We start from the raw sequence: 16,822 nt of genomic DNA, 5'->3' as shown, positions 1-16,822 counted from the left end.
ATTTATTCCTGGCAGGTCAGCTACCTCGAACCACTAATCTAAACAAGCTCAGGAGGATTTATTGGGAAATTGAGCTTATCAACTCTGCAGAATCTTTGCCTACTTCTTCTGCATCTATTTTTACTCACCATCATGATTTTGATTCTTTTCTTGCAGCAAATAATTCCACTGTTGCATAAGTACTGATGGCATTAAACCCCGCTGAAAAATAGGATAGGGCTGCTCTATCTGATGACTTCCTGGCCACCATTTCTTTGTTCCCTCTCCCTGCGATAATCAGAATCCTGTACAGGATATTAGGCTAGAAAATACTGAATAGATGCCAGACTGGATAGAGTAAGTCTGTAAGATATATTTTTAAAATTATATTATATTAAAGCAGTTGGACAAGATGATTAGATTTTAGACTAGGTATTCTTTTCTTATAGGCAGTAGGTATCTGTCTGCCTGGTGAGTTCCTGAGAGCTGAAGAAGAAAACATTTCATTTAAAGCTAAGGTTTTCACTTTTCTGGGAGAAGAAAGGTGATTCATTGTACCGACTTCTGAATATAATGAGATTTTTTAATGACTGACTACATCAGCACTGCCAGTCTTCTCTGGCCATTTTACCTCTCTGCCTACATAAAGCTTCGAATAATGTTTCAGCAATCGTGAGGTGAAGGTTTGGTGCACGTGGCCTGCAGATGCCTGGCACAGGGGCTTGGGCACTTGCCGAGCTCTATATATAGCTCTATATATAAAGTTCAGTGACCCTGAACTTTAAGGACCGTGAAAGCACGAAGGGCGGCGAACTGCCCAGCCTTTTGGTGCAAAAATCTTATAGTTGTTACAAATATGTGTATGTAAGTAGAAATATAATTAAATAAAAGTAAATGCTGTAGATAAATATCACAGGTGAAGTTGCCACGACATGCTTTTCCAGAGAGGCAAATGTAAGTAGACAGTAAGTATATGTTAAAGTATTATAAATTTAACTCTTGTGTACTAAATATACACAGCTATATTTAATCCTACTTGGCAACGCCTGCAGTTGCTGTCTTCAGATTCAACAGTGTAGGTGTGTTACCTACATTTCAATTCATAGTACAATCAAAAAGTGTAATTTTATTTATTCTCAGGTTGTAAGTCCTTCCTTCTGTTTCTGTTCGTTCTTTTTTCTTCTTCATACTGTGGCAGCAATGATGAATGCTGATGACCCATTACTTGTTCCAACCATAGCAGACCATTTTTGAGAAATTAGTTTACAGGTCCCTGAACTTGGTTCTTTTTTGGGGAGAAAATTGGCTGTCTGAGATATCTGACTATCAACCATAAAATTGTGACGCATGTACAGAATAGCATTATTTGAGGATAATGTGCTACATTAGCATAGCACAGTGTGGCCATGAGTGAGCACACCCTGTGATAGCACTCCCTGCAATAATTTTGCTGGAGATACGAAAACTGACCCACGTGTATATCTTTTAAGAGAAAACTACCAGTAGGAGAATTTCAGACTGGAGTTATGGAAAAAGATACCATTGCCATCTCCCTCTCCCAACTATTTGTAATGCAGGCGAGTAACGGAGTAAACCAAGCAGAGGCAACGACTTTCAGCCTGGCAAACACTTCATCCTGCTCCAAAAATCCATATCAGAGGCTTTACTTTCCATTACCCTGCACCTCTGCAATGGCTGTAGAGCATCGCTCTATCAGCCAGGTAGTGTTAGTAGCCCATTTAACATCCCCATGAACAGCCAGATCGCATTTCAAGTGGGAGAACGCCTTTTTGGTCTCACTCCTCTTTGTTATCAATGAGCATCCAAGGGCTGAAGATGATAAACCTGTCAGGGCAGAGAAATACCACAACGCTCTGAAAGGAGAACGTGCCCCTTCGTACACGGGGCACGGCAGTTTCCACTCATGCATCTGTGGCTCATTGTATGCCTTGGCTACCCCTGCCCCCGTGGCTGAACCTTCCCACTTCTTGCCTTCAAGTGGGGAAGGCTGGGATTTCCTTCGTGAGCAGTACGGGCACAAGTGCATACTGGGAGCAGGGAGGTTTCGTTCAGAGGGACAAAATCCTCGCTGCAAAAGCAGCCAAGGCAGCAGTTAAGCTCGGGGTAGACGCAATCTGAGCACGACTCGCTCTCTTAATCCAACAGACTTTGGCGCATCCAGGAAGGCTCAAAAGCATCTCTCCAACATCAGCTGCTCATGATTTATGTACCAGGCCAGTGGATATAAAAATCTGACAAACTGTTCCTTTTTGTGCACGGGTGGTGAACAGCACTTCTTGCACACTTCTATTTTTCTTCTTTGTGTGCCTGTAGCTTGACTCTCCTTCCCCTGCTGAAAGCAGAAATGCCTGTCAAGGTGACATTTCTGATTACCCCTGCTGTGGGAGAACAGGCACAGGAGACCTGCAGAAGCTGCTCATATCCCTCCTCTCTGTGCGTCAAGCTCAGGGAAACAACCTCTCCAGAGCCATCAGGGGCCTCAGAAACACCGCTTTGAAATGTAATCACGTCCTGGCAAATCTGCTCTACCCTAGTCGCCTTCCCTTCTGTTCTTCCATCCCATCTTGCATCCCATCCCCTGAATTTTAGCTGCTTTTTCTCTTCTCAGTATTTTTACTTAAAGAGATGCTTTGAATTACTCTCTCACGATGTATATAAAAGTACTCAGCAGTACTGACCAAATAATTACTGTAACTTTTCTACTTGTGCTGAATAGATGTATTTCCATATGTGTGGCTAAAAAATGATTGCCACACAGTTGACAAAAAGAATTATGTAAATTATAGGCCAATAGTGTGATACTTTCACAGATTCATTCTAATTTTAGTCAGTCTTCTCAGTTTTAGACATTCTTTACTTCATTCATCTGCGACTTAAGTATATTAAGTGACCAAGATTAGAAATAAATTTGGATGGAAGAGTTAATATTTAAACCAGAAAAGACATTTCTGGGCATCAGTGAACAAGTACTCTGGTCGGCAATGTTCCCACGCATGCGATATTTCCTGAAGTGCTTTAGTACCTTTATACAACTTGCATGCACGAGGCATAGGGCTATCTCCTATCTATCACTTCTGGGATACTTTCTTTTTTAGCTAGAAATGTTTCTAAATATTTCATTCTCACTCCAGGACAGTTCCTGAGAAACCAATTCTTCCACCTTCTCCCTTACGCTATTTATTATTAAATCTTACTTGTTGTGAATGACGGCTTGGGATGAAGTTCCTGCTTTTACTTAGCCGAGCACCTGAGGACTGGAGAAGAGCTGGGAGGCTCCTCTCCTGCCTGTCCTCTGGCTCTGCTCAGCACTCAGCAGACCTCAGGCTCTCTCCCAAGACAGATCTATATGGGGCATAACCTATATCAGGGTACAGCTCCAAGGACCTGCCTGGATATTCCAGGACTATGGAGGTCACAGGCTAGCGGTGCCTTGGCCACCAGTGGTATCAATAGCTTAGCTTTCCTTTTTCTCTCAAAACTTTCCCCGTGCACAAGGACCGACAACGGCAGTTCTTCATTCCTCCAGCCTCCAGCTAGATTCACACTGACTTGTGTTTCCTTCCCTATAACCAAGCGTTCAGCCGTGCCTCTTGGGACACCATGCACTTCCAGGAGTCTCTGAAGTAGCCAAGCAAATGTATTCACATGCCACACCACGAGAGCTTCCAGCAAAGAGGATGGAAGAAGAGTTCACAAAAAGAACAAGGTTGCAGGAGGCCACATGGAAACTGGCAGGCATTCCTCCTGCTTGATTAAATGTGGATTTTGCTGCTGCTATGGAAACAGGATTGGATAGAGTGCAGGAAATATTTATCAGTGGGTTAAATATTCCAATATTTTAGCTATTCAGAAGAGAGATTTTGGCCCTGGAGCCCTGCTGCGATTGCAAGTTGGGCAAGTTGGTAAGTTTGACCTGAGATCTTGGCTCCCGTTTGCCCGCTGAATTCACCTGTCCTCCCCAGTACTCCCCAGTAGAACATGGATGTCAAAACGTTTGAGTTTTTGGGTTTGGCATTCAGGTTTATTTTTAAGTCTATTGTCAGAAAAGTCCCAAATTCATGCTAAACTCAGTGTTTTCAAAGTGGTAGATCAGACTTTAATGTATGGAATTAACAACTCATTAATATGAAAAGCACTGCAAGGGCAGAACTTCTGTCTTACCTTTTCTCTAATCATACTGTATTTACTCCTGGATCAGATTTTCTCTCACAAAGATCTCTTTCCATTCTCAAGATGGACCTACCCACTGTTTTAGGGAAGGAAGAATACGTCAGCAGAGCAAGCAATACCATATTCAGTGACACAGTTTAGCAGAGATTTTGGGGACAAGAGAGGAAATGTCAATTTTTTCCAAATACATCACTAGTAGGATTTGCTAATGTCTTCAGTATTCCTGAACTGTGTTTTCTCTGACATCACCAGAAATCTATGTTACCGTTGACTCTTAAGTGAAATTTTGAAGTTTCTACCTCATATGCACAAAAGGACATCCAAGCTTAAAGTTTTTAATAATTTTTTAGAAAAGATGACACAAAAAATTCTCAAGAAAATTAGTTTAATTGAAAAGTTATTTCCTTTGGTCTTAGGAGCCACTGTTGGCCAGGAAATGGGTCTGTCTGGACCTTCTGTGTTTGCTGGTAAAACGTGCTTTGGCCTTTCCGCAGGCATGATATGGTCAGAGTGCAAGGAGATCTGGGAAGAGGGCCCACGCGAATACGTGGTACACCTCTGGAACCTGCTGGACTTTGGGATGCTGTCCATCTTTGTGGCATCGTTCACCGCCAGGTTCATGGCTTTTCTCAAAGCAACTGAAGCACAACAGTACGTAGATCAGTACGTTCAAGATGATGACCTCAATAATGTCACCCTTCCCCCTGAAGTTGCTTACTTTACTTATGGTAAGATGCTTTCTGCTATCTAATGCTTCCTATTCTTCTAGGCTAACACGTGGCAGTGCTGAAAGCAGCTTTCTTTTTGCCATATTTATGTATTTTTTTTCTAATTCAACCGAATTATTCTTCTCAGAGCTACCCATTCCAGCCATCTTCCTAAACAGTCAGAAAGCGATTGAGATCTGAGCCTCATTCGATCTCTGATCTTGTGCTAAGGCTACGCTGAGGTCAATCACATCCTGACAAAATGGCTTGAGCAACAAACAATCAGGAACTGGGAGCGAGTAGAATATAATTTAAATTACAGAGGAATGAACCTGTTTGGTTTTCCAAATGTGAAAGGGGGGAGATGTGTGAACAAACATAGGATCTGGAGCTGCATTTCTAACTGTTGGTGCACTCTGCACCACTGTTACATCCAACAGTTGTACGAATTATTGAAATAAAAAAACAAATTACACCCATAAGCTGCTGCTCCTCCAAGAGGAAGATCTTTATTTTGGAGAGCCTATACCATCTCTAAGTGCTAACATTTGGAAATGCAAGCAGTAGCACAGCCTTGATAACATTATTTTTGATGGCTGAAATGGTTTTTCTTTGATATTCACAAATGAATAGAGCTTTCCACCCCAGTGTGGGGCTGGGTTCACTGCATGCCTCTGCAAGCTCTAGATGTAACCCCAAGCAAAATACATGAGGAATTTTGCTCACAGAGGGGCTGCAGGAGCTAGAGAGCTGGGCACAAAGGAGGCCCTTTTTCTCCCTAGGGTTGTAAGGTAGTTATTCTAGAGATGTGCTTGGGCTGGAGAGGAAGATCTGGGACAGGAAACTTCATCCACTGTAGACATGCACCGTGTGGCACCAGAGACATGTGCCCTGAGCCCACACCAGGGTGTACAGCCACAGGCTCGCTGGTGGTTCCGTGAGCTGGCCACACCAGGGCTCAGCCTTTTGCTTGGTGTGTCCCCTCAGAAGGTAAGCTTCCCTCTCCCTGCCCAGGCAAGCAAGAGGTCTCTGAGATAATGCTATGGTCTTCCTCTCTCTGGTTTGCCACCAACACATTTAAAGTGAGTTCATGATACAAAGGTGCAAAGGGTCTGGAACAGAATGTCCCAACCAGATCCTGGGAATTCCTCCATCTGCTGCTTTTTGTTTGCTTCACATTACCGAAAATAATGCCTAGGTTTACTGCTGTGTCCTTAAAGATGTCACATGTTTTAGCTCTGAGTCGCAATCTTTTCATTAAGAAGCTCAGTTGATGCAAGGACACTTATAAAGCTGTATTAATAGAAATGTTCAAATTTTCAGTAGATTAAATAAATGATGCATATCTGGTATCAACAAGAAGCTTTTCAAAGTGAAAATATGAGAGTGACTAGACGGCAAGAATTGGTTTTAATTTAAAGATAACATGAAAATGACACACAATGATATCTACTTTAGCCAAACAAATCCTAACTTTCCTATTTAATGGTACGGATAGAGATCTCAATCTCCCTAATGCTTCCTTTCCAAATATTGACACAGTGTCTTGTATCCAAATCTATAGCCAAGCTCCACTGTGTTGTGGTTTTGGTTCTCCATCTCAAGAGCTTCAGATAGAAAAGGCACAGCACAGTTGATGTTCAACTAGGAAACAAAAAATATCAAATTTGTTTAAAGCCATGCTATTTATTTGCTGTGTGACTTTGGTAAATCCCAATGACTTGCTCATTTCTCATCTTTACCATGTGAAAAATATAACTGATTCTTCTCACCCATATGTGTAGAGCATACTGAGGACTTCAGTGACCAGTTATTCCAAACTTTTTTTTTTTTTCTTTAACTCCTGGCCAAAACCAAGATTCAGTCTTGAAAAAGGGTCATTTATCATCATAACTTCCATCTAACACTTTTTGTTACTAATACCTAATGTACGTGTATTGTTTTAGCCAGGAACAAGTGGCTTCCCTCGGATCCTCAGATCATTTCAGAAGGACTGTATGCAATAGCTGTGGTACTCAGCTTCTCCCGCATTGCTTACATTCTTCCAGCCAACGAAAGCTTCGGCCCCCTGCAGATCTCTTTGGGGAGGACTGTGAAGGATATCTTTAAGTTCATGGTCATCTTCATCATGGTGTTCCTGGCCTTCATGATTGGAATGTTCAACCTTTACTCTTACTACCTTGGTGCAAAATACAACCCTGCTTTTACAACGTGAGTACCTATGGAAGAGTGGCTGCTCTTGCAGGGCTCAATCCATTCTGGTCCATTGGTACTGCAAGGTCTGCTCAGATAGTTTCTACTCCAGCTACGTGGGGAAGTCACACCCAGAATTTGCCAAGGAAACTTGTACTACAGCCTCCAGACCCGACAGCCAGCTCAAGGCCTGAGTGCAGGGAGATGTATAGTTCAGAAATTGCTATTTCTGGAAATCAAAATAACAGATCAGGAAAATGTTTTGTGAAATGTTCAGTTTAATGAGTCAAGAGAAGCAGTGGAGAAAAGGTTAGACCTAAGATTATTGTTCTTAAAACTGCAAGCCAAAATGTGTGTAAAATAAGGGAGGATTTTGCTTGCGTGAGGTCTGGTTTAGGATACCACCTGAGCGCAGCTGTGATTATTAGGCGCACGTCTGCAGAGCCAGCTGCTAGCTGCCATGCTGAAAAAAGCAAAACCAACCAGGATGCCTTGGCTGTGTCTTTTAAATCCTGAATGGGAACTTTTCAGCAGAGGCCGTGTGAAAGCTGCACAGAACATCATGCCAGGTCACTGGCCACGCAGGGCAGAGGGTCTGCCTGGGTCACGCTCACCTACCAGCATCACTGGGTGGCCGCACAGCCCTGCGTAGGTGGCTGTGCCAGAGGCCATCTCCACCTTGTCAGGGATGTCAGGACGAGAAAGAGGTTGGCAAATGCTTCTGGAATGAGATTCCGACTGAGGCTGCTTTTGAAAAGGGAAAGCCTACAGCCCTTCAGAGGTAAGACAAAATGCAGTCTTGATTCTCCAGGACCCTGGGAAGCCAAACCCCAACCCTGTGGGGGACAGTTGAGGTCCTGAAGGAGCTTTCAGAGGGGGACACAGCCTGGTACTCTGCCGTGTCTGAGGGATGTGTCCCATGCATCCGCAGGAAAGCCACCTCCCTTGCACTGCAGTGTGGCACCAGCATATCACCGTGGCAGTCAGCTTTGTGTCTCACAAAACCACCATGACTTGCCTTAGGGACATGGTGAGGACTTTCCTTCCCACACACCTGTCTGTGAGGGAAGAGAAAAGCTCGGCATAATATTTTCCCCCTGCTTTGATCTGACTTCCAGGCAGCCACGCCACGCTTCTAGTGCCTGAACCCACGGCATTTACTAGATGCAGCGCAAACAGCAGCTGGCATTTGATGTGTCATTTCTCTAACATGTCACACAGCAAGCTGAGGGCTTAGTTCATAGCTCCTCTAGGAGAAATGACCTTTTCAGCATCATTTCTGTCCTGCAAGTGGCTGTTTCCTTCCAAATACACCGGAGCCAGTTTTACCACACCACCCTGTTATGCAACATGCACCTTGCAACATAATGTTTGCTTTTTCTAATTGAGCCAAACATGCCTTCTAGACCTCTCCTGTAACCTCAGGATACATTTTAATGGAAGGATTTATGAAGCCAAATGCAATTACATTTATTCGTGCTCCTTAGAAAGGTAGAAGAAAATTGAGTGTGTGGTATGTGACTTGCTTCTTGTTTGGAGAGGAAATGCCCTTGAAGCACAGGAGTTAATGAGAAGTTGAGTCGATAACTGTCCTTGACTGCCTGGTGGCACAGTAACCCTCAGTTCTGGTATCCCCAGGCGTTGCTAACAAATTCCAGTCTCTGATGCAATGACTCTCTCATCAGCACTCGTTACCTAAGTGCATCTTCCAGTAGTTACTATCTTTTGATGGAAATAATGAGCAAACATTGACTAAAATGATAACTGCTCACTGGAGAAAGATTGCTTAAATGCCCAAGGGATGTTTGGATTGGGGAGAGTCTTGTCAAAAGGCAGTGCTCTTCCTCCTTAACTTCAGCCTGGTAACTTCTTACCCTGGAGGGACTTCATGTTGTTATGAAGCCAATTTTCCATGAGCATAAATTTTCCTTCTAAGAATTTGGAAGAGATTTAAAATAGACTTACTTTCTTCTGATTATTTAAACACACGGGAGTGTCAAATGATGATCAGTGAAAATGAGCCCTTTCATCATATGAAACAAAGAGAATAGATTAACATTCATCCTGAAAATCCTTCTCATTCAACAAGCTAGAAACCCTGAGGCATACAGACTCAAACAATTCTAAACAGCTAATGACAAGGTTATATTGGCAGATGGGCAGCTACCAATTCTAGCGACATTTCCTTCTCTAGTTTTTGTGAGCTGCCTGTGGGCCTTGCTGAACATGGCAGGCTCCTGCTGCAATTAATTTCTTCATGAAATAGAAGGAAGATTTCAGTATTAGAGCTGAATAAGTAACTCAACTGTTGTGAAAATTCACTGGAGCAAAGAAGAATAATGCTTACTTTGGTGTCCTCATAACCTTCTGTGACTTCACTGAATGCATTTTGTGGCAGGCATGTTTATGACTTGGGTGAGGTGGGGCGAAATGAGGGTGGGTGAAATTTTTCAGAAAGCAATTTTATACTCAAAAATATGCCCATTCAACTATGGGACCTGATTCTCAGCGGTCACTTGGCTAGTCATGACAGAAAAAGACCCATTGGATTTGTGCGCTTATTGATTGCGGCCAGTTTCAAAGGGCATTGAACTGACAGCTCACTGGATAGCCTCAGGGGGAAACCTCACAGACAAAGAGCTACTCGTTGAAATAACTTTGAATGACACACTTAAGAAAACCACAGCTTCCCAGGACAGAAAAGAGTGTACAGTTGTCCAAATAACACTCAGAGGGAATTGCTTGCTTAGTTCTAGTGATAACAATCAGTGAATGTTTGGTATAACTTAACTTTCATTTTCCCTTGCTATTGCACTTTTGAAATCATGTGCTCGGTTTTGGTTGTGTTGCCATCTACAGAGCAAGCACGTAGCACCCCAGTGGCCTCTGAACTGAGTTATCATGCAAAGTTTCTGTCATTTCTTCCATTTTAATTTTCTTGATGCAAAAGAAATAAAGGTGCAGTAGACTTCACTTCATACTGTTAAATACAGAGATTATTTATCTAACCATGGAATCCTTTCAAAATTTTTCTGAAGTACTTCAATGCTGAAAAATAGACCATTTTCATGACTGTTCCAACTGACCCCAACTATGTTTATCTGTTTATTGTATGCTGTGTACAGAACACAGCTCTCAAAAGAGCCTGTAATTAAGAACGAGCTATGCAAACAAAATTGAAACGGAGGCAAGACTGATTGTGTTCATCCTGCTTTCCACATCACAAATCAGGCTGAAGGCTACAAGCGAGGTTTTCTGTCTCCTTCTCCCCAAAGGGAGATGTGACTCACTGTTCAGTGCCAATGTTACTTCGAGGCTTGAAGGCTTTTTTTCTTCTCATTTTACTTTGTCAAAATGTGATATTTTTGTAGATTGTATTGACTGCATTGCTTTTTTGGCAGTTAAACCTCAACCGATCAATTTAAGGAAATAAATCAGTCTGAAAGGATGCCTTAAGCTTTCTTAAAGAGGAGGACACAAGGCTGACATGAAATCATAGCCTTGCTATGATGTTTTTTGATGAACAGCACACTGCTGTTTACAGATACAAGGAAAATCTGCAACTACATGATTGCCTATGGTCTATTTTCTTCCTTGATGCAAAATCTTTATTTAACTTTCACAGGACTATGTATATTGAAACAAAAAAATCTCTCTGCTCTCTTCTCTACTCTACCACGGTAGAGAGAGAGTGTGGAGTACTCGTCTCCACAGGGAGCATCAGTCAATCTGCCAACAGCCAGATCCTCCTGCTGCCAGGAGCTGTCAGTCTGGGCAGGACTCCTGACTTCCTCCATTCCTTCATTTATCTGCCTTTGAGAAGGATAAAACTCCTGCTGACCTTGCAGGAAGGGGGTAAATTGCTTAGCTGGCAAGAATGAGACACATCAGCATCTTGGAATCTTTGAGAACTTGGCCTCAGACATCCTTGTCTTGTGTTTTAGTGAGATATTCTCAAAAAAAAAAAAAGCCGAGCTGATGTTCCCTGTGACCTGTGCCAAATCTCTGGGAAAGAGAAAGAGCCATCCAGCCTTTTTGGAGCGGGGGCTGGACTAGTACAAGGTCTCCTTGGAAATGTTTCCTCTATAAGAGGGAGACCTGCATCTGCCTGGGGGCATTGCTAAGCACTGTTTTGGGGTGCTACAGGTCAGCTCCACTTCTCACACCGCCGTCCCTGTCCCATCACCATTGGCACTGATCCTTCGCCTGGCACCGGGAGGAAGGACTACCCGAGCCCCGTGCCCTGTCCCTTGCCTGCCTGCTCCGGGCGGCCAGGGCCCCTCACACTCCGTAATTAACTTTTCAAGCAGAATCTGGCACGTCTCCAGAACAAAGGTTAATGCTTAAGCTGTGGAATAGAAGCAGAGTTGACACATTGTATTAAAATCTGCCAGCAGGATGGAAAACTGAGGGAACCTTTCCCAATTAAAAAGGGAAGGTTAATAGCAGGGTGCAGCTGGGATGGAGGCTGGGGGTTATGGTTTCTATCAGTTTGATAAGTGACTTAGGTGGTGGGTTTCAAAGCCAAAGATTTCTGGTGTTATACGTATTCTTTGGCTGGAAAGCACAACATTTAATAGAATAAGCACTGGCCAGATGGCTACCATGAAAGTGAAGCGTATATCTGATGCGTTACCGCCAGCTGCCCTTTGCTGCGGGTGAGGACGTGAGACAAGAGCGAAGCGTTACAGGAGGGGAAATGTCCAGCAAGTGGAAAAGTGGTGGCATTTGTCTGCAGGACAGTCATAGCTCATCCCACAAGCGTGTCTTTGCCTCAGGCAAAGCAGCAAGGGGGAGCGAACATGGTACCAGCGACTCTGGGTGTCACGGAGGCTTGATGGAAAGCCACATTTTAAATGAAGTTGGGCAACACCTACTTGAAACACCACTTAGGTTACTCCCCACAGGTCACTGCAGTTACGCTGGCCGAGTATGATACCTAAATAGTTACTGCAGTCTACTATTACTTGTAAATGTAATATGGAATGCCGTAAGTTATGTTGGGAGAGAAATACCAGTTTGCTGTGGCAGAAAGGGATTGCCCACAGCTCTGTACTAGCCTTTCAAAGGGTTGAAATTAATTTCTCTTGCTTTTATACACGGCGTAATTGATACTGGAGTTGATGTAAAGCTTATTGTTCCCTTGGGATATGTCATACTTTGTGCCTATAATCTGTTTTTATAAACAGATTTAGTAGGATTAAGCTGCCACCCTGGTAAAAAAAAATTCATCAAAATAGTTTGCCAATGGCCTTGTTTTCTTCAAGGTGTTTACCTCCTACAGGCAGGGGCAGAGGGGACGTAATCCTCTGTTAACACGCTAAGGACTGTTCAGTGAAGGCAAAATTGCTTCTAAATTAAAAATTAAGCAAACTGCTAAAAAATTTAGTACCAGCGTCCCTCCTCCTCCTTCCTTCCTTCCTTTTCAGCTGGGGCTGCTTCCCTTCTGCCGGTTATGGCTTTGATTCCTCTGCATCAGACTCTCCTTTTGACCTGTCAGTCCAGCCACATCCTTTCCAGCCCAACTTCTTTTCATCAACGAATAATTCCCCTCTTTTTTTCCTTATCTTTCAACCTTTTTATTTTCCTCTGGTTTCTTTCTACTTTCAAGCAAGGATAACAATCGTATTACAATGCCTCTCTGCAACATCTTTTACCACTCCTTACTTTCAAATTTTTGCTAGAAATGCTTGAGTGCCTGATTTGTTTGCAGTCCCAAAGCAGGATGGGAAGAACATCAGACTATGGTCTGGCTATATTTGCACTCTGTGTTCTTCATATCAATGCCACAAATCAGAACTTTTCCTCAGTAAAAAGTAATGCTTGTCTTCTGCCCTGGAAACCACATAAAAGAAGGTCAAGCTTCTTCCCTTTCCCAGATAATCTCTGCCTGCCTTCTCTGGATGAGAAAAGGGTGAGCAAGTAGAAGTAAAAAGCCCTACATAGAAAGTTTCAAAGTACAATTTGCCCATGGAGAAGTCCTTAATAGGGACACAAAATCCAAGTGACAAATAATACACCTGAGAAGAACAGATAGAGCAAATATCTGCACTGTAACTTTATAGTATTAACCAGTAGTCATATTTTTTTATCATATCCGGAAAGGAATCCGGAAATAGGATTTGGCACATCCCTGGGTGATGGATAATGGTTTGCAAAGCCTGCGCCAAGGCACCATATTTGTATTGGTGGATTGCCACTTTTATTACTAACATTTGACCTGGCTAATCTGATGTCAACTCTATAAGGTGATTGTTTGTTTTATTTTTAGGGTAGAAGAAAGTTTTAAAACCTTATTCTGGTCAATATTTGGCTTATCTGAAGTGATATCTGTGGTGCTCAAGTACGATCACAAATTCATTGAGAATATTGGATATGTACTCTATGGAGTATATAACGTGACTATGGTGGTGGTGCTGCTTAATATGCTAATAGCCATGATCAACAACTCCTATCAGGAAATTGAGGTAAGATAAGACATTAGATTACAAACTCAATGTACTTAATTATCACTGACAATGACTGGTAAAAAAACCAAGGAAGATGTAGCTTGTTCCATATGCAATATTAATGCTGTTGAAATACATATCTTACACTGGGTAAGAGTTAAAGCTGTGTCTATCCTCAAATTCCGATTGGATTAATAATTAAAATGAATCATTTCTAGAACAACTTCAACTTCCTTGTTTTTAATGACCATCTGTGAATAAAGCAAATTTCCTTTACATGTATTTAATGTCAGCGGTTTGTGATATTTTTGCTCCTTGTGTCAGTTATGATAATTTATCCATGTGTGTTACTTTAGCTGTGTTGTTCACTTATAACAGACTGAGTAATATTTCTTCTGGCTTTTTGCCCTGTTTTTTACTGGTTAAACGCCCAAGCCCATCTACACCTGAAACTCATGTATGCATATTTAAGGATTTCGTATTTTCCAACTACCAGGTATACAACCTTGCTATAGATTTTTTTAAGGAGTGTCTAGGTCTGCAAAACATAACTGCATGAACATTCACAAAAAGCAACTTTTAAAGGATATGAACACAGCCCTCAAGGGAAACAAATACATTTCTGCAGAAAGGCATTTGCAGGGCTTACCAACCTTGTTCAGTAATATTGCTATTAGCAGACCGGATCTGTTAAATGCTTTGGACATAAACAACTCCCTGCTAATGTAAATAAAGGCAGAAAAAACCCAAATATTTAGATGTTAATGCTGAGTCACCTCTTTCTTTTGATTTGTGAAATGTCAAGTTTCTGTAGTGGGGTTTATATTATTTGTTCTAGTTTCCCCTCATAACCTGACACTGCAAGAGGCCAGAATTGAAAATATCTTCTCACTGTAATGTCTGATTCATCCATGTACCGTAGTGCAAATATAACGTTATCTTGTGTGTGTGTAGCTGAGTCTAAATATCAGAGAGACCTTACATATGTTCTCTGCCCCAGAAGCTTTCCAGCATGCAGAAGGCAATCATTTCCCCAAAGGTTTCTACTCACTTAATATCAAGCCGCTTCCTGAATCCTCTTCTACTGAAACAAGATTTATGTCTGAAGGGGTCTTAGCCTCTTACTGCATTTTCTAGTTTATTGTAGTAGGTAGAGATGCTCTTGAAAGTTTCTCACAAAAAATCTCTAAAAATATCTGAATAGATGGTCTATATTAACTTTCTAGTCTAAACTTTGTGATGACCATTTTCCTGGAAAAATGCTTTATAATCCTTCTTGACTGCATGGAAGTTTTCAAATCTTTGTTAAAGGCTATCTGTAACTATCAGCAAGCAAAGTAAGTGTGAGCAATTTGGCCCAGATCCTCCTGCTTGAGGACTGGGAAAAACTAGTAAATCTCATGCGAATTCCTTTCAATCCTCAGTAGGGAGATGAAAGACAGGGTCATCCTACTGACTGCAGAGTGTAGTTGCAAAGTTTTGCCAATGCATTTATCTGATGACAGCAATGTCAATAACGACAGAGGATGGTCATTACTTAGAAATTAAATTCCATTACGGTCAGTGGGGACATACTTTACTGTTAGCTGGAGTGACAAGACGATATTCTCATGCTCTTCATTGAACATCTCTCTTCAGCTGCTTCTGGTTTTTTTCTGTTTATGCCTCAAATATTAGTGCTTCCAGCCAACTTTGCGTTTATGGAAAGAAAAAATCGTTTTGCCAGTCAGAAGTCAGAACTACTTCCATCAGTAGCTTCTTAAGTGCTTAACAGAAAAGCATCAAAACCATTCACAACTGATTTCTACTGTAATTCAGCTTAAGCCTTCTGTGAGGTGCAACCCCAAACAATGAGAAAACCAAACTGCAGAAGCGACTGCCGCTCCATTGGCAAAGACATATCGCTGTAACTGTGGCAAATTTAATCTCAGTTGTGTTATGCCAGTGTTTGACTGGGTTTCAGAGGTACAGAGTAATCATAGGTTACTGATTTCAGCAGAACACAGATGTACATGAGTGCAGGGTGTTGGCAGACCCACACTTCTATTGATGCTGCTGGCTTCCATATAGACCACAATGAAAACAGCTGTAGAGCAGCTGTCTCTCATCTTTTCTTTTGCCTGATACATGGCCCTGACTATCCTCCTCCTATACAAATGCCAAGCAGATCCATAAAGCATGTGCTGACTTTGCCCTTGTACTTGGAAGTGATCCTGGCCCACCTTGATAGTTCATAAAGGAGATTCACAGGCACTGCGTGACAGACTTTTTCTCCACCTTCATCAGTGGCCAGAGGTGAAGAGTAATAGAATTAAGGTGTATTGATCTAGGGATATGTGATGGTGAATGCAAAGAGGATCCACGAGGAAATCAGCTAGTGATAGAAGAAATCCGCAACCCAGCCTCTTCTACGGGGGATTCCTGGCCAATGCAGAGATAACAGTTAGCTGGCAGTTAGATAGTGTCGCAGGTAATCAGAGACAGTCTTTGTTGCTGTTGTTGTTGTTGTGCACATAACAATTTCTTCTGCTTTACATGACTCCATATATATTCTGATATATTCATTTATCAGCATAGCACAAGCACCAAACTGTTACTGAAAGACAACCCCTTTGATAGCCAAGAAAATAGGAAACAGTCTAGTATTTGGAGGGCTTATGGTTCCTGTTTATCCATCGCTTTGTCCAAATTTTCCTTATTTTGAGATCACCACAGAGAAGCCTGCAAAGATACTTCATGTGCAGGGGTCTTGGTTTGACAAAGAAACCCAATTCTAATTAAATCCTACCCGTACATTTGTCGTTGTCATAGCTAAATTCCTTCCTACTTACTAATTATGTGTTTGGGTGTTGTGTTTTTTTCTCTCTTCCCTTCCCAAGGAGGACGCAGATGTGGAGTGGAAGTTTGCACGTGCTAAGCTCTGGCTATCCTACTTTGATGAAGGACGGACTTTACCTGCTCCTTTTAATCTAGTGCCAAGCCCTAAATCATTTTATTATCTCATACTGAGAATAAAAATGTGCCTCATAAAACTCTGCAAATCTAAGGCCAAAAACTGTGAAAATGATCTTGAGATGGGGATGTTGAATTCCAAACAACGGGTATGTTGTATCTTCACTTTTCACCTTCTTTGTAGAAAGGATTCATGCCATGGACCTTCTGGAGGGGGCTGCATGGCACACAGGTAGATGAGGGACAGCACAGCCTCTTACTTAGCCTCATCATTCCATGTTAGTTGTATTACATTGCACCTGGAGGGTCCTCCCAGACTTGTGGCCTCATTATACTAGGCCCTGTCTGGAC

The 16,822-nt window shown here is 42.2% G+C and overlaps 1 protein-coding gene across 1 annotated transcript in view; it reads left to right on the top strand.

Moving 5' to 3' along the window:
- Positions 1–16,822, top strand: part of TRPC7 (transient receptor potential cation channel, subfamily C, member 7) — a gene marked incomplete at its 5' end in the record, with an annotated part of 32,319 nt that overhangs the window by 7,105 nt on the left and 8,392 nt on the right. The window contains 4 exons of the mRNA XM_010287902.1: positions 4,665–4,898; positions 6,824–7,088; positions 13,342–13,537; positions 16,399–16,620. Of these exons, the coding sequence (XP_010286204.1) occupies positions 4,665–4,898; positions 6,824–7,088; positions 13,342–13,537; positions 16,399–16,620 (917 nt within the window). The remainder of the gene's footprint in view (positions 1–4,664; positions 4,899–6,823; positions 7,089–13,341; positions 13,538–16,398; positions 16,621–16,822) is intronic.

Source organism: Phaethon lepturus, unplaced genomic scaffold (assembly GCF_000687285.1).
Source record: "Phaethon lepturus isolate BGI_N335 unplaced genomic scaffold, ASM68728v1 scaffold42565, whole genome shotgun sequence".
Taxonomy (NCBI): Eukaryota; Metazoa; Chordata; class Aves; order Phaethontiformes; family Phaethontidae; genus Phaethon; species Phaethon lepturus.
Note: the sequence above shows the minus strand (reverse complement) of the source record. Positions and strands in the feature narration are given on the sequence as shown.